Source organism: Myxocyprinus asiaticus, chromosome 41 (assembly GCF_019703515.2).
Source record: "Myxocyprinus asiaticus isolate MX2 ecotype Aquarium Trade chromosome 41, UBuf_Myxa_2, whole genome shotgun sequence".
Classification (NCBI taxonomy): Eukaryota; Metazoa; Chordata; class Actinopteri; order Cypriniformes; family Catostomidae; genus Myxocyprinus; species Myxocyprinus asiaticus.
Window position 1 is genome coordinate 17,805,181 of NC_059384.1, and position 21,795 is coordinate 17,826,975.

The window sequence follows — 21,795 nt, forward strand, 5'->3', positions numbered from 1 at the left end:
AAAAATATATATTTATTGTTACAATAAGAATAGTTTAAAGAGAATGCCTGTATGTCTTGAATTAGGTATATTTTTCCTTCACTACATTTGGTTACATTTATGCTTAAAACAAGGAAGAACTATTTACCAGGGGGAAAATATCTTAATATCTTAAACAATTTTGCTCCTCAAGACTACTGATTAAGTACAGTAAGTTCTCTCCTGCTCTTTCAATCTGTCTTGCTCTCTACCATCTTTGTCTTTTTCTCTTGACAGTTAAACTGAAGTTAAACTGACTGCCCTGTATAATTTTGTAATTTTACCTGGCAAAACCACCAGCTCAGAAGACAATGTCTGATTCTCTCTCTCCTTCCCTCCATCAGTCAATTTTTACACAAAACCAAAACGAACATGCCCAGCTCCACCAGTGTAATCCTGTGGTTCTTTCCCAAGTTTAGAAAACCCAGTGGGGATACAGCATGAGAAACATCAAGACACCGGCAGACTTAAAACCGCTATGTGTACGTTAGTGAGAGAGTGAGAGAGCTAGAATGAGTGATGGATACAGAGAGAGAAGGAAAGAGAGAGTGACAGGGAGGAAATAGGCAGATTGACACAGTGGCAAAGTACAAATGTAAAGCATAACACCAGCAAGGCATGTGTGACAGAATGAGATTGAACAAGTATAACATAAGAGAAAGAGACAGAAAAGAGAGAAGGTTTTGTCAGCCTGATATCAAATTCAAGTTGTTACCTGCATTTTTACACAGTCTATATGTCACACCATTTTCCTGACAACAATGTTCTCATCACTGAAATTACTAAAATGCTACTTGAAACTACTGGACCCACTTTACATCAGGTGTCTTTAACTACTCTGTAATTAAGCATTTGATACAACGAAATCTGATTCAATGAAATCTATTTTGATTATCATGTACATATGTGTTGCTGCATTGTAATTACATTTAAAGTGCCTGCATATATTTACAAATTTAGTTAGACTATTAACTCAGACTCAGTAAATAATTTCTTTATAGATCTCGCTTTGTGCACAGGGGCATTGTCATTCCGGAACAGAAAAGGGCACTCCTGAAATTGTTACCACAAAGCTGGAAGCAAACAATTCTCTTGTATCTCATTATATGCCATAGCATTGAGATTTGTCTTGACTGGAATTACTGGAATAGCCAAACCTATTTTTGGCCATGCCATTTACTTTTGTGCTTGAGCCATCTGAAAAATGAGAGGAAGAATGTGGAGGTGATATTTAGCTTTCTTTTAGCCGGATGTAATACTTCTACATGCCAGCACTACTAGAACAAGATTTTTAAAACTACACTTAAAAAAAATTTTTTTGCAGGTTGCTCAGTTTACTTAATTAAAATGAACTAAAGCAACACAATTCCAGAACATTTTGTCACAACTTGATTTTGTTTAGTTCTATCCAATTAAATTTGTCAAACTGAAGTTTACTTAATCCATTTGAATTTGGACTACATGAATACTTTTTGTAGTATTGATGAAACTGGGCAGGGGATTTCCATTTTCCAACATGCTTTGCATGGGACTGGATGGAGTGAACAAATGTTGAAATTAAGTGTTATTTTACGCATTTTGAGATTTGTTAATGTTTAATGTTCTGTTATATTGGTATTTAAAAAGAATGTCTGTTAGGCTGGAGTTTTGGGGTTACCATTGTGGTTAAGAATGGCACTTGTGATTGATTTGACATAATCCAACCAAATTATTTTAGCTGAATGAAATTGACTTAATTTGAATGAAAGAAATTAAACTGCTTGTAAAAACTCTCTCAAATTCAAGGTAATGACTTAACAAAGATCTTCCCTGCACAGTTAAAAATGTCAGCCCTAAAAAAGCTTTTTACTTCTAAAGGGCCGTTTACACGACAACGTTTTCAACTAAAAACGGAAAACTTTTTATGCGTTTTGGCTGTTCATTTACACGACAACAGCGTTTTGGGGCCTGAAAACGCAAACTTTTGAAAACGGGTTTCAAAGTGCACGTTTTTGAAAACAATGCCGTTATCATCTCCGTGTAAACATACAAAAACGCGAATTTGTGAAAACAATGACGTCATGCGCACGGGTATTATGTGTTACATAAAGAATGATGGATTGATAGGCATCAATTTGAGATGAATAATTATCAATATGAATACTGGTGTCTGTGCAAATAACAATAATCAACTATTTATTTATTTGGAGTGTTTTGTATGGAGTGTGAACATTGTACAGTAGGCAGAACCTGCAATTTGAAAATCTTAAAATTAATGTATGGATTCAGATGGGAAAAATGTATTTGTATTTTAAATGGTATTTATTTATATACATAATTTTATTTGATGTACCCTGCAATTCATTCGCCCACCGCTTATGTATATAGCCTAGAGACAGAGATGTGATGCCATGTACAGTATTCAATAATATGCTTAGAATATGAAAACGTGAGGCAGTGAAAATGCATGTCAGATCCAGTGTACACAAGACCTCTCTCTCCATCAGAAGTTATCCATATATCAGAGTTCTGTCTGATATCCAAAACCAGTCAAGATCAACAGCTTGTTATGTTAACTTACTCTCCTACCAGCCCAAGAGTCAGCGGGGGGAATACATTTTTTTTTTTTTTTTTTTTTTTTTTTTTTTTTTTTTTTTTTTTTTTTTTTGGACTCAAGATGGCGCCGAGTATGGCTGCTGCGTTGCGAGCTCCGACACAACTTAGCAATGGTTTGTTTGTTTTGTTTACAATTCTTATGTTTCTTGTCTTGGATGTTGCCTGCCTTATTGTCTACGACAGACAAACACTTTTGGACATTGGCTCAGCGATCTCACACCGTAAACCGGACTTCACATTCCTCAATGCCGACCCGCTGTTTACAAACACGCAAGCGGAGCCCTTTGTCTGGGCAGCACGGCCGCGGAAACGCAGGAGGAAAAGGGGAAACAGAGCCGGCGTTCTCATCAGAGTAAGACGCCGCGCAAATCGACCCCCGCTACCCACTATTCTACTGGCAAATGTTCAGTCTCTGGATAACAAGCTCTGCGAGCTGAAAGCGCGGATCTCTTTCCAACGAGAGACGAGGGACTGCTGCGTTATCTGCCTTACGGAAACTTGGATGTCTGCTGAGATTCCAGACTCAGCCATTGAACCCGCGGGGTTTTCCATGCTCCGAGCGGACAGAGCGAAAGACCTCTCAGGTAAAACTAGAGGAGGTGGTGTATGTTTTATGATCAACAAATCCTGGTGCGATCAGAGGAACATACATTCTATCAAGTCTTTCTGTTCTCCTGATCTGGAATTTCTTATGCTTCTGTGTCGACCATTCTGGCTACCGAGGGAATTCACAGCGGTCATTATCACTGCTGTGTACATCCCCCCACAAGCCGACACAGACCGGGCACTCAAGGAACTGTATGGGAGTATAAGTGAGCAGGAAACCGCGCACCCTGAGGCCGCGTTCATTGTGACCGGGGACTTTAATAAAGCCAGTTTAAAATCAGTCGCACCAAAATATCACCAGCACATTAGTTTCAACACACGAGGGGACCGGGTTTTGGACCATTGCTACTCTCCGTTCCGGGATGGCTACAAATCCCTCCCCCGCCCACCATTTGGAAAATCGGACCACTCTTCCATTCTGCTTCTGCCCGCTTACAGGCAGAAACTGAAACAGGAAGCACCCACCCTCAGAACGATCCAGTGCTGGTCGGACCAATCAGACTCTACGCTACAAGACTGTTTTGATCGCACGGACTGGGAGATGTTCCGGTCCGCCTCTGATGACGACATCGAGCTTTACGCTGATAGCGTAATGTGCTTCATCAGAACGTGTGTAGAGGAAGTGATTCCGACCAGAACTGTGCGAATCTATCCGAATCAGAAGCCGTGGATCAACAGCGATGTTCGCGCAGCACTCAATGTGCGGACCTCCGCTTTTAATTCCGGGAACGCGGAGGAGCATAAACAAGCCAGTTATGCCCTCCGAAAAACTATCAAAACAGCAAAACGCCAGTACAGGAGTAAGATTGAGGGACAGTTTAACACCACCAACTCTAGAAGCATGTGGCAGGGAATTAACATCATCACGGACTTTAAAGGGAATAAAAACTCCGCCATGAACACCGCTGCCTCTCTCCCAGATGAGCTAAATACTTTTTATGCTCGTTTCGAGGGAAATAACACCGCCCTCGCGGAGAGAGCTCTCACGGCCGAAGCTACAGAGGTTAGTTCACTCTCCGTCTCTGTAGCGGATGTAACCCGATCATTCCGACGGGTGAATATCCGCAAAGCCGCGGGTCCAGACGGCATTCCGGGCCGCGTCATCAGAGCGTGCGCGAACCAGCTGGCTGGTGTTTTTACGGACATTTTCAACCTCTCCCTCTCTTTGTCTGTAGTCCCCACATGCTTTAAAACATCCACCATTGTGCCTGTTCCAAAACAATCGAAAATAACTTGTTTAAATGACTGGCGTCCTGTTGCTCTGACCCCCATCATCAGCAAATGTTTTGAGAGACTAATCAGAGATTACATCTGCTCTGTATTACCACTCAATCTTGACCCGCTGCAGTTTGCTTACCGTAACAACCGCTCCACTGATGATGCCATTGCATCTACAATACACACTGCTCTCTCCCACCTGGAAAAAAAGAACACTTATGTGAGAATGCTGTTTGTAGACTACAGCTCAGCATTCAACACCATAGTGCCCTCCAAGCTAGATGAGAAACTCCGGGCTCTGGGCTTAAACAGCTCGCTGTGCAGCTGGATCCTGGACTTCCTGTCAAGCAGACGCCAGGTGGTTAGAATAGGCAGCAACATCTCCTCATCACTGACCCTCAACACTGGAGCCCCGCAGGGCTGTGTTCTCAGCCCACTACTGTATTCCCTGTACACACATGACTGTGTGGCAACACATAACTCCAATGCCATCATTAAGTTTGCTGATGACACGACGGTGGTAGGTCTGATCACTGACAATGATGAAACAGCCTACAGAGAGGAGGTGCACACTCTGACACACTGGTGTCAGGAGCACAACCTCTCCCTCAACGTCAGTAAGACAAAGGAGCTTGTGGTGGACTTCAGAAGAAAAGACAGAGAACACAGTCCCATCACCATCAATGGGGCACCAGTGGAGAGAGTCAGCAGCTTCAAGTTCCTGGGTGTCCACATCACTGAGGAACTCACATGGTCCGTCCACACTGAAGTCGTTGTGAAGAAGGCTCATCAGCGCCTTTTCTTCCTGAGACGGCTGAGGAAGTTTGGAATGAACCGCCACATCCTCACACGGTTCTACACCTGCACTGTGGAGAGCATCCTGACTGGCTGCATCTCCGCCTGGTACGGCAATAGCACTGCCCACAACCGCAAAGCACTGCAAAGGGTGGTGCGAACTGCCAAACACATCATCGGAGGTGAGCTTCCCTCCCTCCAGGAAATATATACAAGGCGGTGTGTGAAAAAAGCTCGGAGGATCATCAGAGACTCCAGCCACCCGAGCCATGGGCTGTTCTCACTGCTACCATCAGGTAGGCGGTATCGCAGCATCAGGACACGCACCAGCCGACTCCATGATAGCTTCTTCCCCCAAGCAATCAGACTTCTGAACTCTTGATCTCCCACGATCAAAATACATCATCCCTGCACTTTATTACTCTTTTATCTCACACCGGACTGTCATAAATTATATTACTGTCATTATATTATGTCTCTCTTAACAACTGACTATCAACCGACAGCCTGAATGTCAATACAGTACAATACTGTACATTCTATATATATACTTTTTTCATATATATTTTAATTTTTATTGAATAATGTGTATCTATATAGTATCTATATAGTAAAAAACAAAAAAAAAAAAAAAAAAAAAAAAAAAACAAAAACAGCATATTGTATACTGTGCAATGTATGTTATTATTGTATATTGTTGAGTGTAATTGTGTATAACAGATGTTTAAATTGTGTTGTGTTAATTTGATGTTTTAAGTTGTGTAATTATGTATAACAGATGTTTAAATTGTGCTGTGTTAATTTGATGTTTTAAGTCGAGTTTAATTATGTATAACAGATGTTTAAATTGTGCTGTGTTAATTTGATGTTTTAAGTCGAGTTTAATTATGTATAACAGATGTTTAAATTGTGTTGTGTTAATTTGATGTTTATTGTAAATTGGTGTATGTCTCATCACTGTCACGACTGCTATGTTGATCGGAACTGCACCCAAGAATTTCACACACCATTGCACTTGTGTATATGGCTGTGTGACAATAAAGTGATTTGATTTGATTTGATTTGATAAGAAAGCAGGAGACGAAGTGATGGTAAAAATGAGCAGAGTTTATTCAATAATCTTGAGAGTTCAGTCTATAAGCATGCGCGTGAGTACTTAAAAACAACGCGCGAGACACTCAAGTTTATTGACGCTTCTCCAGCAAAGTGTAGATTTACTGAATCACTAATACGACCAGCGATCGCCATCTTCATTGTTTGTATTCACCGCTCTGTGGAAGAATGCTTATGTGCACAGGCGCGTAGTGTTTCTTTACAAAGTGACATCGCCTACTACTGGCTGGCATGCATAATACAGCGTTTTTAGTCGTTTTCGCGGATCTGTGTGAACGGGGATCGTTTTGACAACATTGTCTTCTGTACGCAAAAACGCAGAGGAAAAACTTTTCCGTTTTTAGTACATTGTTGTTGTGTAAACCCTAAAGTTGGAAGAGTGACCCTTAAATGGTGGTCTGGCAAACCCTTGGCAAGCATTTAGTGAACAATGTGGCAAATTCGCCACAACCTCATAATTTCACATGCATATGAGCTTTGTGGCAAACTTTTTGCAGGAAATATAGCACATTTTAGCTGAAAGTGGTGAAGAAATCATTTTTACATGGGGAGAACAGTATGGAGGCAGAGCAAACTGAAACAAAAAAAAGTTGTGGGGCAATACAGAGATCAAGGCAATACATATTTTCATCTTGGAGTCATCACATTGATCAAAAATATACAGTCATATTGCTACATGAGAGTCACAATTAAAATAGTAACAAACTGGTGGCCAAAGCACTTCTGTGTTTCAGCACTCTGAGAGCGTATACTGTTAAGAATGTTTGCCCAGACAGAGATATAATTGCACAGGTTTTGTTGTCATATGGTTCTCCATTCCATCTGGCACTCTGAGACACACACACACACACACACACACACACACACACACACACTCATGAACATTAGCCGCCTGTGATCTCTTTCTTTCATGAATACATTCCTGTTCTAGACCTCAATGTCTTTGTATTGTCTGGAAACACTGGGGAGAAATTTGTGCCCCACTTTAAATCCATTTACATTGTAATCCAGCCACAACTATGAACAGTTAGTCTTTGAGGAGGCTTTATATTTCTTGTCTGCTTTGAACAGAAAATTTTCAACCAAAAATGACATTATAAAGAAGTCTTGTTTGTGGTTGAGTGTCACGGGTTTGGGTGTCAAATGTATGGTGAGAGATCAGAGCACGAAAAATACAACACATCTTGGAACAATCGTTTCAAATACCATTTTCTGGTGTTGCTGTCGCAGAAAGCAGACTGCAGATGTTCACACTTGCACTTTTTGAAGCAGACCTTTCCACCACCTTTTTGATCAGGTCAAACTTCTGTAAGTATTGAAACTGCTAGCCGGTCTTGTTTCATTAGCACTAACAAAAAATTCAGCTCTTAATTAACTTAAGTCCATGCGCACTCTACATGGGTCTGTGTCAAGACACCAAATATTTTAGCCAGTCCAGCACGTGCTCGTTACCGTTGATCTGAGTACTAAGATGGCGCTGATTGCGTTGCGAGCTCCGACACAACATGGTAGTGTTTTGTTGTTTTGTTTACAGTTCTTATGTTTTTTGTCTTGGATTTTGTCTGCCTTATTGTCTACGACAGACAAACACTTTTGGACATTGGTTCAGCAATTTCACACCTTAAACCGGACTTCAAATTCCTCAATGCCGACCCGCTGTTTACAAACACGCAAGCGGAGCCCTTTGTCTGGGCAGCCCGGACGCGGAAACGCAGGAGGAAAAGCCGGCGTTCTCATCAGAGTAAGACGCCGCGCAAATCGACCCCCGCTACCCAGTATTCTACTGGCAAATGTTCAGTCTCTGGATAACAAGCTCTGCGAGCTGAAAGCGTGGATCTCTTTCCAATGAGAGACGAGGGACTGCTGCATTATCTGCCTTACAGAAACTTGGATGTCTGCGGAGATTCCGCACTCAGCCATTGAACCCGCGGGGTTCTCTGTGCACTGAGCGGACAGAGTGAAAGACCTCTCAGGTAAAAGCAGAGGTGGTGGTGTATGTTTTATGATCAACAAATCCTGGTGTGATCAGAGGAACGTACATTCTATCAAGCCTTTCTGCTCTCCTGATCTGGAATTTCTCATGCTTCTGTGTCGACCATTCTGGCTACCGAGGGAATTCACAGCGATCATTATCACTGCTGTGTACATCCCGCCACAAGCCGACACAGACCGGGCACTCAAGGAACTGTATGGGAGTATAAGTGAGCAGGAAACTGCACACCCTGAGGCCGCGTTCATTGTGACTGGGGACTTTAATAAAGCTAGTTTCAAATCAGTCGCACCAAAATACCACCAGCACATTAGTTTCAACACACGAGGGGACCGGGTTTTGGACCATTGTTACTCTCCCTTCCAGGATGGCTACAAATCCCTCCCCCACCCACCATTTGGCAAATCGGACCACTCTTCCATTCTGCTTCTGCCCGCTTACAGGCAGAAACTGAAACAGGAAGCACCCACCCTCAGAACGATCCAGTGCTGGTCGGACCAATCAGACTCTACGCTACAAGACTGTTTTGATCACACGGACTGGGAGATGTTCCGGTCCGCCTCTGATGACGACATCGAGCTTTACGCTGATAGCGTAATGTGTTTCATCAGAAAGTGCGTAGAGGACGTCGTTCCGACCAGAACAACACGGACCTATCCGAACCAGAAGCCATGGATAAATAGCGATGTTCACGCGGCACTTAATGTGCGGACCTCCGCTTTTAATTCCGGGAATGCGGAGGAGCATAAACAAGCCAGTTATGCCCTCCGAAAAACTATAAGAACAGCAAAACGCCAGTACAGGAACAAGATTGAAGGACAGTTTAACACCACCAACTCTAGAAGCATGTGGCAGGGAATTAACATCATCACGGACTTTAAAGGGAATAAAAACTCCGCCATGAACACCGCTGCCTCTGTCCCGGATGAGCTAAATACTTTTTATGCTCATTTTGAGGGAAATAACACCGCCCTCGCGGAGAGAGCCCTCGTGGCCGAAGCTACAGAGGTTAGTTCACTCTCCGTCTCTGTAGCGGATGTAACCCGATCCTTCCGACGGGTGAATATACGCAAAGCCGCGGGCCCAGACGGCATTCCGGGCCGTGTCATCAGAGCGTGCGCGAACCAGCTGGCTGTTGTTTTTACGGACATTTTCAATCTTTCCCTCTCTTTGTCTGTAGTCCCCACATGCTTTAAAACATCCACCATTGTGCCTGTTCCAAAGCAATCAAAAATCACTTGCTTAAATAACTGGCCTCCTGTTGCTCTGACCCCCATCATCAGCAAATGCTTTGAGAGACTAATCAGAGATTACATCTGCTCTGTGCTGCCTCTCTCTCTAGACCCATTGCAGTTTGCTTACCGCAACAACCGCTCCACTGATGATGCCATTGCATCTACAATACACACTGCTCTCTCCCACCTGGAAAAAAAGAACACTTATGTGAGAATGTTGTTTGTAGACTACAGCTCAGCATTCAACACCATAGTGCCCTCCAAGCTAGATGAGAAACTCCGGGCTCTGGTCTTAAACAGCTCGCTGTGCAGCTGGATCCTGGACTTCCTGTCAAGCAGATGCCAGGTGGTTAGAATAGGCAGCAACATCTCCTCATCACTGACCCTCAACACTGGAGCCCCACAGGGCTGTGTTCTCAGCCCACTCTTGTATTCCTTGTACACACATGACTGTGTGGCAACACATAGCTCCAATGCCATCATTAAGTTTGCTGATGACACGACGGTGGTAGGTCTGATCACTGACAATGATGAAACAGCCTACAGAGAGGAGGTGCACACTCTGACACACCGGTGTCAGGAGCACAACCTCTCCCTCAACGTCAGTAAGACAAAGGAGCTTGTGGTGGACTTCAGAAGAAAAGACAGAGAACACAGTCCCATCACCATCAATGGAGCACCAGTGGAGAGAGTCAGCAGCTTCAAGTTCCTGGGTGTCCACATCACTGAGGAACTCACATGGTCCATCCACACTGAAGTCGTTGTGAAGAAAGCTCATCAGCGCCTCTTCTTCCTGAGATGGCTGAGGAAGTTTGGAATGAACCGCCACATCCTCACACGGTTCTACACCTGCGCTGTAGAGAGCATCCTGACTGGCTGCATCTCCGCCTGGTACGGCAATAGCACAGCCCACAACCGCAAAGCACTGCAAAGGGTAGTGCGAACTGCCAGATACATCATCGGAGGTGAGCTTCCCTCCCTCCAGGACATATATACCAGGCGGTGTGTGAAAAAAGCTCGGAGGATCATCAGAGACTCCAGCCACCCGAGCCATGGGCTGTTCTCACTGCTACCATCAGGCAGGCGGTATCGCACCAGCCGACTCCATGATAGCTTCTTCCCCCAAGCAATCAGACTTTTGAACTCTTGATCTCCCACGATCAAAATACATCAGCACTGCACTTTATTACCCTTACTCTTATATCTCACACCGGACTGTCATAAATTATATTATTATTATATTATATTCTCTCTTAACAACTTACTATCAACCAACAGCCTGAATGTCAATACAGTACAATACAACCTACTGTACATTCTATATATACTACTATACTTTTTTATTTTTACTGAATAGTGTGTATCTATATTGTGTGTATTGTATACTGTACAGTGTATGTTATTATTTGTATATTGTGTTGTGTGTAATTATGTGTATATTAGACTTTAAATTGTGTTGTGTTAATCTGATGTTATTGTAAATTGGTACAGTATTTGTCTCATCACGACTGCTATGTTGATCGGAACTGCACCCAAGAATTTCACACACCATTGTACTTGTGTATATGGCTGTGTGACAATAAAAGTGATTTTATTTTATTTTATTTTATTTTGATCTTCTAGTGTGCACACTTGTTATTTGGACACTTAAGCCACACTCTTAAAAATCTCTGAATGTAATTGCATTACATAACAACATATCAAACCAAGTGGCATTTATTTTAACTTTTTGTTAGTTTTAAAATGATAAAACAGTAGATATATTGTAAGACATACAGTACTGTGCAAAAGTTTTAGGCACTTGTGAAAAATGTTGCATAGTGAGAATGTCTTCAAAAATAACATCATAAAAAGTTTTCATTTTGTCAATTAACGAAACATACAAAGTCCAGTAAACATAAAAAAAGCTACATCAATATTTGGTGTGACAACCTTTGCCTTCAAAACAGCACCAATTCTCCTAGGTCACCTGGACACAGTTTTTCTTGGTTGTTGGCACATAGGATGTTCCAAGCTTCTTGGAGAATTCGCCACAGTTCTTCTATTTATTTCGGCTGTCTCAATTGCTTCTGTCTCTTCATGTAATCCCACACTGACTCAATATTCAGTAGGGGGCTCTGTGGGGACCATGCTATCTGTTGCAGAGCTCCTGTTCTTCTATTCTATTCTATTTGCAAAAGGACTGTTCGGGAGTTTAAAATGTATATTTCCTATTGACACACTAAAGCTGAAGATATATATAACCATCTTAAGACAAATGTTTTTGTGAAACATCTTATGTGCATCAAAAGACTTTTGCACAGTACTTTAACCACTTTCTGGTTTTCAAACTTAGTGAAACATGTCCATAGTTAATGTAATGAATTTCACTTGTGCTTCCTCTGCTAGGACACCTGTGTGAACCTGAGGGTAGCTGAATTCAATCATCCACTAAAAATGACCCCAGGAGCTAATTCTGAGAAAAGATCTCATCTGTTTGCAGATACCATTTGGTTTAATATTTTGTTAATAATGTAATGAAATTAATATATTTTTAACTGTGATTTAAGTGTTCAAAAGTGTGCAAATACTTATTGGGGGCGCTGTATACATTGTAGCAATCTCATAAGTGTGATAACATTCTCTGTACGTTGTTACCTCAGCAGTGTCTCTGAGCACAATTTTTAACACAATCTGGTGTTCTGCAGGGCTCTCTAGGTATCATTTACGTAAAACAAAAGGCAGATTTACACTTTTAAATAAGAACCAGGCATACAAACATCCAACTAATGATCTTAAAGAAGATTCACAACCACAAAGGGCCTGGATTAAATTTTTTTATAACTAACCAACTAAGACACATAATTCCATTTCTTCAATGGAAAAAATAGCCAGATGGATACAACGATAGAGGAAAATGGCAAATTTCAAGCACATGAACGGAAGGAATAATGAAAGTGATCCTGACTTTAAATGTCAGAGCTCAATAATAAGGATGGCCCTATGGCCCAGAGCCAATGTAGGAGAGTTGCAGACCAGATGACAGAACTGTCACTTGCCCCATAGGGCCAGTGCAGTGTTGTGATTACATCTTATATTTGTTTACCATGTCCATTTTATTTTATGTCTTGCAAACTTATATACTGTATTTGGTTTCCTGTAATGTCTTGAACGGTAGCACTTTACAATAAGATTCTATTCGTTAAAATTAGTTAATGCATTAGGTATCATGAACAAACAAATAACAATATATTTTTTAAAGCATTTATTAATCTTTGTTAATGTTAGATAATAAAAATCCAATTGTTCATTGTTGGTTCATGTTAGTTCATAGTGCATTAACTAATATTAACAAATACAACTTTTGATTTTAAAAATGTATTACTATAGGTTGAAAATAACATTAACTAAGATTAATAAATACTGTAAAAGTATTGCTCATTGTTAGTTCATGATAACTAATGTTGTTAACTAATGGTAACAAATGGAACCTTATTGTAAAGTGTTACCTTTTGAACATTCTGCTGATTTAAATTTCACAAAAGTAACATTATCTAGATGGGTAACATGATAGGGCTTATAGTTATACTGTAGGTAACGGGGAAACTATGATTTGTGAAGACTGTCAATAAGAATGGGTTGTACATTAAAAATGAATCAGTAATAATGTTTAACATTCAATAATGTCATTTTCTCACAAAAGCGTGTCATGGAGTTAAATTATAGTTAATTGTAGTGTAATTATAATATACTATAATATATAGTATAATTTCTAGTTATTATTGAAAAAAAAACTTATTTTTTCTGGCACATATAACAAAATCCTTATTTTTGAGCCCTCTATGTGCTGTTTATATGTGCTATTATATGTAGGTATTTGAGATCAATTTGTCATATAGATTGAGACCTGTTCAACTGCATGTAAAACAATGGCTGAAGCAGAGAACTATTAACAAGCTACCACTCACAAGCTGCACAGTTCTGTTATTTATGTCTGGCCAGAGGTTTTCAAAATGAAATGTTATGTGACCCCATTCATTACTATCACTCATACAACTACACACTCTCATTCTCAGAATGTCACACTCTCTCCCATGTAACCACAGGCCATGACCCTTGGTGTAATTTCTCCTGGAGTCCATCACAGCCATTATCCACATAGAGATACGGCTCTCGCTGACCTACCTTCCATGAAAGCACTTGGGGAAGGTGGTGAGTTTGCGCTTGCGGTCCTTAATGAGGTGGCCCTGTTTACTCATGAGGTTATAAAGCTTCTCGCCTTTCTCAGAGATCATCACCCAGGTGTCCTGCTCCATGCCAAGTCTCAATGCTGCAAGAGCAAAAAAAGAAGGGATTTTACACTCTGGACCCTCAATTTCACAGATTGTGTTCTATTTTTCCTACCAGTGTATTGTTTGTTTTATTTTTCTGGCACACGGATGCAAGTATTTTAATTGAATTCTAATGACACATGAGATTATTTTTTAAAAATTGCATGGAATTAAATATACATGCATGAAATAAAATATTTTGAATTTTGATTGATCAATCATGCTATTCTGCAGGCAAGTGTTTTTGTATAATGACCCCTAAACTTTATATTTGTATATTTTAATTTCTTTCATAGCACTCTGTGGCATCTTTCTTCTCACATAACACAAAAAGTAATCAATATATAATGCCAAATGTCAACTTATTTAATTTTGTAACAAGTATACTCTGTCTGAACAGGCAGTATAAGCCTATATGACTTATTTATTTGAGACATAAAAAAACTCCTGTAAGACATTTATACATTTATATTTATTCATTTTATTTTACAGTGTCTTTACAGTATCTGTTATGTATTACTATAACTACTATAGCAATAACAATAACAGCCCCACTAAATATTTGCGCAATAAATGCAAATCATTGTTTTTACACAGTAACTACTTATGTAATTACATTGTAACGCTGTAAAATAAAGTGTGACCATTAAATCTTAAAACAAGGCTTAATTAACTTACGACACGCACACTTAGCTAAAATGTAAACTGTTTGTGTCTCAGAAGCTTTATTCTCTTCACTACTCACTTTTTCGTCTTTCCCGCTCTTTCAAAATGGCCTCCAGCCACTCCTGTTTCTCCTCTGGCGTCTTCGCCATGCAAACGAACCACTTGTTCTTCGCTGTGTTGTGGATCTTCCAGCCGTTGTTCACGATGTTCCCGCTGCTGTGATAATCCGCTGTGAAAAAACACAGATGAATAATCAATGTCTGCTTGACAGTGAGGACTTTTATAGCCCTCCCAGTCCACTTCCTCACATTTTCCAAAACATATTTTCTTTTGTCTGTGTGGCCCATTTGCCTACATGTGGCACAAATAGCAATGTTCTCCACTTCACATTCCTGCTTTCTTTCCACATTTGTATGCCAGGCTATCTATCAAAGCAGCCCAGATGACAAAATGGATGTTCTTGGCCATAAACAAAGCAGTGTGAACAGCCTGTGTGAGCACTTATGTTCAGAGCAAATCACACATTCCCACATGAAACAGGCAACAAACAAAACAGCCTGAGTACAAAATGGATCACAGGCAGACGGCGCAATGATTGCTCTAATTACAAGGTCGTGGAGAATCGACATGCTATTGAAACAATCCCGAAGAACCATACTGAAGCACTGATTGCATCAATATCTTTAGATTGTGTGCAATGCAGACAAAAATAAAACAAGTTCCTTTAGAACTTTTTTGAGGCTTTGAAACAAAACTGTGTGTGGCGGTTTCCTAAAAACCTTCATGCATTTTTCGGGATAAGTAATTTTCTGTGTTCAAATCCAAGTGACACTATACATTTATGAATTGGAGAGCACTTTTTCAGCCATGCATGGGAAGTGTCTATTATCCTAATTACTTTAATTAAAAGCGAATAATAACCAATGTCTGGATTTCACATGGAGCCTTCGGGGAGAATGGGAAAAGACACACAAGTAAACATGGTAGAGCTGGCTTTGTTTGGATTCCATGGAGTGAAACCCATCCATCTCCAGAGCAGCCAGATAATAAGTCCGCCAGGGAGCAAATAATTGCTTTTTACAAATATAACTGATAATCATGGCCCCTCCTTAGCCAAGACACACTGCATTCAAGAGTTCTTCCAGTCACTGGGCTCCAAGCACTTGTCATTTTGCCCAGAAAATGCTATTTTTCTAACCTTTAGCTGTTAAAGTAGTTAGATGCTTAGCCCAAACATTTTAGAAGTGTATCTGTAGAAATACAATCTACAGGGTGCCACATCAAAACTAAAACAAATCAATTTATTACTTTTTCCCCAAATTATGTCAGTTCAGAAAGAATTTCATCATGTCCAATGGGAGGGAACATTATTCAGTTATTTTGCAGGAAATAGGTAGATCTCAGTAAAAAAAAGTCTCAGTTCAGGTTCTCAGAGTTATTAAAGGGGTAGTTCACTAAAAAAGGGAAATTCTGTCATCATTTACTCACACTCATGTAATTTCCAAACCTGTACGACTTACTTTCTAACATGGAACCCAAAAGGAGAAGTTCAGCAGAATGTTGACGCTACTCTTTTCCATACGATGAAAGTGGACGGGGCTGTCAAGCTTAAAAAATGACATTAAAACACCATAAAATCAGTCTATATAACTTGCACCCTACCTTTTGCAAGTTTCACAGAAATTGCAATCTGGTATGTCAAGAAAAATCACATCAGGTTTGACATCAATGACAAGACACACAAAAACCAACTATGTTGGATTTCAGATAAATGGTATGAACAACTTTTGTGGTACTTTTTTGTCATTTTTGGAGCTCGATATGCCCAGTCCCCATTCACTTTCGCTATATGGAAAAGAGCATCCAGGACATTATGATAAACTTCTTTTGTGTTCCATGGAAGAAATAAGTCATTCTGGTTTGCCACAACATGAGAGTGTGTATGTACAATTACATATAGTATACACAGACCTGTTCCATCATCCACATTCTCCACCTCCATCACCTCTGTGTTGATTCGGCCTCGAAATAGGTATCGTGGACCCTCTGTGGCCGTCTTACTGTTCTTCAAACGCCTGTAAAAGAACACAGCTGTCTGCACTTCCAAAAGAAGAAGTTTACTGTGAGCTTCTCTCTTATCGAATTAGGTGCTACCACAGCCGGCAGCTGAAGGGTCTGACAGATAAAAATGAAGTCTGACCTGTTCTTCTTCTTGCAGTACACCAGGAGGTTGTCAAAGAGGAAGAAGATGCGTTCTTGGATGTTCCCAGCAGAGATCTTCAGCAGAATTCCCTGCATGAGCATCTCAGTACAGCTGTCTGTGATGTTGGAGCCCTGAGTAAAGATAAAAATAGACAAAAAAATTCAATTATCCCTTCTTTTTTTTCTTTTTTTACCAGGAATCAAACACAAATCACAGTGTCACTGTAAATTCCATGAACATGAGAGCTAAAGAATTATTTTTGACACATGCTTTCTGACCAAAATAGATATACAGTGTCAGAGACAAATCTGTCAAAAAACAATCTTTTCGAGTTTGCGAGTTCGAATCCCAGGTCTCCTAAGCAACCAAATTGGTCTGGGTGCTAGGGAGGGTACACATGGGGTAACCTCTTCCTGGTCGCTATAATGTGGTTCGCTCTCGGTGGGGCGTGTGGTGAGTTGTGCATGGATGCCACGGTGGATGCCGTGAAGCCTCCACACGCGTTATGTCTCCACAGTAACGCGCTCAACGAGCCACATGATAAGATGCGCGGGTTGACGTCTCAGACACGGAGGCAACTAAGATTTGAAACAATCTTTTCATTTTGCTTTGGCCTTTTGCCACTTTTAGCGACAGCTCCCAAATCTAATTTGTTTTTGTTTTTTTGCACATTAAAATATGTGCCATTAAAAATAATAGTTTTATTTTACTTGTGGCCTTTTAGCATTTTTATTTATTGCGATTTTACTTGTGGCCTCTTAGCATTTCTATTTATTGCAATAGCTCTTAAATCTTTTATACATGCATATGCAGTGTGTGACAAATTTGTCAAAATATTATCTTTTATTTTAAATTTGGCCTTGTGCAACTTTGATTTATATTAATAGCTCTTAAATCTCATTCGCGTTTGAGCACATTCAAATATGGTGTGTTAAGAAACCCATTTTTATTTAAAGTCATAGCTATCATATCTCATTTGCATTCACATCCATTCAAATATGCCGTGTCAAGACGAGTCATGTTGAAATCAATGACATCAAATGCCATTGGTTTCTGTGTTTCTTATGAAAAAGAATCATTGACATTAAACTTGACACAATACATCTCAACTCGACATATATGATTATACATGAATGAGATCTGAGAGGCAAAAGGGGTGTTTTTCAGCGAATAATGAATTAACTTCAGTTAGTTCCTCACATTAAAGGATTAGTTCACCTAAAAATTAAAATTCAGTCATTGTTATAAGCCCATATGAGAAAATGTTGTGCTCAGTTCTGTTCTCTGTGTTGTGTGCAGCTGTGTTGTGTTCTGTTGTCACTATTGCTTTGGAGGACCTGTTTTTAGATAAACAAAAAAAATTTTCGCCCAATTCCCCCAATGTCACGAGGGGGCTTCGTGAAATGTTGCTTTCATTCTCTTTCATGAACGCGCACAGGAAATCAACAGTTAGTGAACATTTTCACTAAATAACACATTAGGTTTCTGTTTGTTTCTCACTAAACCTTATCATATGCTTTCATAACAATCATGAGTCTCATAAAATAATTTATTAGACTGCTGAATTATATATTTGCACTCTTTTAAAGCTTGAAGAGGTGGTCACTATAAACTGCCATTGAATGACAACACTGAGCACACAATTCTTTCACAGTTTCTCCCTTTGTGTTAAGAAAAGTTAATACAGGGTTATAACAACATATTGGGTGAGTTAGCAATGACTGCATTTTCATTTTTGGGTGAACTATCCCTTTAAGTTATTGTTTGGCTTCAAAAAACATATAGCACATGAGCCATATGAACTACATCTAAGATGCTTTTTTGGTGCTTTATTGTCATTTTTGGAGCTTGACAGCCCCCATCCCTATTCACTGTCACTGTATGGAAAAGAGCAGCCAGAACATTATGCAAAATACCTAATTTTCTGTTCCTCAGAAGAAAGAAAATAATACAACTTTGAAACAACATGAGGTAATGCAATTTTCCAAAATAATTTCCGTTTTGGGTGAACCATTCCTTTAAATCTGCCCAGACTTTGTCTTTGGTTCAGACAGTGCACCCTATCACTGCTCCACTGCTCTGAAGGACACACAGCTGTGCTGCAGGTCAACAATAATGAGCAATCAGTCGCCTCTGGACACTGCCATGGAAAAAAGTGCTCTCTTATCCCGTCTCCACCCACACCCTGTGAGAACAGACAACCATCCTCTTCCTCCCTTTAATGCCAGTGGTCCAAAAAATATATTAGGGTATATTATGAGTTTAGGTTAAAATGTAAATTAATATATAAAGGAAAGTGCATGCCTCTTTTTCCAATGAATGACAAATTAAACATTTATTTTTAAAAGTGCAAATATTACAATTCTGAGCTTTCTGTTTGTGTGTGCGTGTGTGTGCGTGCGTGTGCGTGCGTGTGTGTGCTTGCGTGCGTGTGTGCGTGTGTGTGCGTGTGTGTTCCTCTATCTGTCATAGGCTTTGTTTCCTGGATATGAGGTAGCAGGAAGGCAAACAGTCATTAATGAACCACAAAAGGCTAAAACAGATTTGGGAACTGCTTCCAAAAGGTCAGTCTGTACTTCATAAAAGCTGTTTTGGATGAAACGCTGAACAGTGCGTGCCACTAACTGGAGAAATTTCCAGAAATGTCCCCAGAATATTCATTGCAGTCCTCCGCAAAACGTATGTGACAGCTCTGGCCACACATACTAACTGTATATAATTTCTCGCCTACAAAAAGGGTGTGACTGCTCAGATATGTGTTGCAGACAGAAACAATCTTCCAGGGAAATTGTAGATCTTAAAAAATAAAAAAAAATAAAAAATCAGTCAACATAATTTTCAAAACCCAAGTCTGTTTTCATAAAACATTCCACAGATTTCCCTCATAAAAATCTGACCTCCTGTTTTTCATTCTGCGGTATGTTTTTACAATAGTTGATGTGGACAGAGAAACCTGGCTGGGATCATTGCAACACACACCCTGAACGTTAAAACAACATGGCCTTTGATTTGCAAAATATCTTATTAAAACACAAGGACATGTGCAAGGTGGCCGCATTCAAATGCGAAGATTTCCTTATTTTTAACCATGTTTCAAAATAGTTATGGTCATTGTGGCTACATACATCTCCAAACATGCAACACTCAAACTTATTAGGACTGCTTAGAAAATACCAAACACATACAGATTTACATGCATTTGTAAATCCTCAAAAGCTCAGTGACTTATAGCTCAGATGCTATGCTAAATTCGAAGGATGTAAGAATACATTTCTTAATCAAATGAGTCACCTGCAAAATATGGCCCAAAATGGATCTATAGCTTGTTGTGGCCTATTCATTGTGAGATCAGACATTGGGGAAGCTTTATAGACCTGACTGAGCAGAATCTGAGAGATACAAAAAGGCTGGATTTGAGAGAGTACCACTTAACACTCAGCAGAGAGTCCTTCGTGGCTAACATGTTTAATAGTTAGTTTAACAACCGTTAACTCAGTCTAGTGCCACTGTGGCAAAGTGACTCACACCAACCGCAGTGTCCTATTAGAACCAGAACTTCATCAGCAACACCACCCACGCTTACAAAACCCAGACTTCTTGTCTCTGTTTAACTCGATAAACAAATATGATAATTTATACCACAGCACTGTTGATTGCCTGATTCTGATTGGTTGACATACGCTCTGAGGTGTTGATTAATGCAGCGCAACAAATATAACAGAACGTAGGTGCCTCGAGATGCGGTTTTAAAAGTTGACGTTCTTTTTAACCTGACATGAGTTGCTTTTACACATATAGCCTTTTCCAGAAAATTACTTGAAATTTTCAGTTTAGAGGTCGTATGAACATGCCATGATCGAAAATACTGGTATATTTTGCACTGGCTATTTCCCTGAACGAGAAGTTGTAACATTACCTGAAAAGTTCAGTTTTGATGCTATGTGTAAATACAGTCGTAAGATTAACGATTTAAGCACGTATAAGGTCAGGGCATGCTGGCATAAGATGGAAAGTTACTCTGGAGTAAAAAAAAAAATTGACTGAATTGGACAGATTGTGAAATTATTTAATTTAGTCGAAGAATATAAAAAATATTCAATGTTTTAGAGCGGACTGTAGAGGAAATTTTGTAGTGAATGATACTCCACGACTCAAATATGAAGTCATACGGTGAGCAGGCAATGGAAATTGACCGCACGCGGCCACAACACTGGACCACAAATAAATGGAAATGGCAAACAAGTGCTCAAAATTAAGAAAACATTTAACGCCACTCCCTTTCAACTTGCGTCAATGTCTCCGCTCTCCACCCAAGACCACATCCAAATGCACTCAGCCCGTTTCTTTTGAGACTCGGAACAGAGTACCAGCCACATCAATGGCAGCACTCCCATACTTCCATGTTTGTTTACATCTGTCATGCGTCTCCTAGAACAGGGGCGTGTGTTTCCATGTGAGTTTGTGATCGGATCAGCCTTACAGACAGTGTGATCCACAGTCATTTAGTGAGTAATGCCCAATTTTTCACTTATTTACATAATAGGAAAGTGTGTGATACCAGAGACTATTTAGCAGAGATTGGCCACTTCTATTAAAACGAATGGGAGAAATTGGAATGCACAGCGGTCAATGGATGTAGAAAGGAAGTCCTGCCTTACGGGTAAAAGAGCCAATCACCTTTAAGATACAGACATCGCCTGTCAATCAACTCTAGAATGCGCATGAGCATTAGCTATTTTTAGATTCTGTTAAGATTTTAGAAGTTGTGAAGTGTAATCCAGTCTTAAAGTGCAAAGAAATTGCTTTACTGATAAAATAACTAACTACATCTCAGAGTTTAACGGTATTTTGGTGCAGATGTGTGAATGGTTACAAAATGGAAAAAAAGACAGAAACCCTTGCATTTTTGAATAGCAGATGTGGTACATTTACCAGTAAAGGAATCCAACAATTTTTCTGCAATTTACTGGGTAGCATGTGTGAAAGGGGATAGAGTGTCTAAAAAAGCCAAAACTCCTGTACAAGATGATAAAAATAATAGCGAGA

General features: G+C 40.1%; 1 protein-coding gene across 4 annotated transcripts in view; it reads right to left on the reverse strand.

The window, feature by feature from the left end:
* LOC127432055 (phosphatidylinositol 3,4,5-trisphosphate-dependent Rac exchanger 2 protein-like) overlaps nt 1-21,795 on the reverse strand; it is a 238,069-nt gene that overhangs the window by 150,473 nt on the left and 65,801 nt on the right. For all 4 annotated transcript variants that reach the window (XR_007895679.1, XR_007895678.1, XR_007895680.1 and 1 more), the window contains exons 7-10: nt 16,747-16,880; nt 16,518-16,621; nt 14,626-14,775; nt 13,735-13,879 (exon numbers count right to left, since the gene is read on the reverse strand). Coding sequence is in view for 1 of the 4 variants with exons in the window: in XM_051682838.1 (XP_051538798.1) it covers nt 13,735-13,879; nt 14,626-14,775; nt 16,518-16,621; nt 16,747-16,880 (533 nt within the window). In the remaining 3 variants the exon portion in view is untranslated. The remainder of the gene's footprint in view (nt 1-13,734; nt 13,880-14,625; nt 14,776-16,517; nt 16,622-16,746; nt 16,881-21,795) is intronic.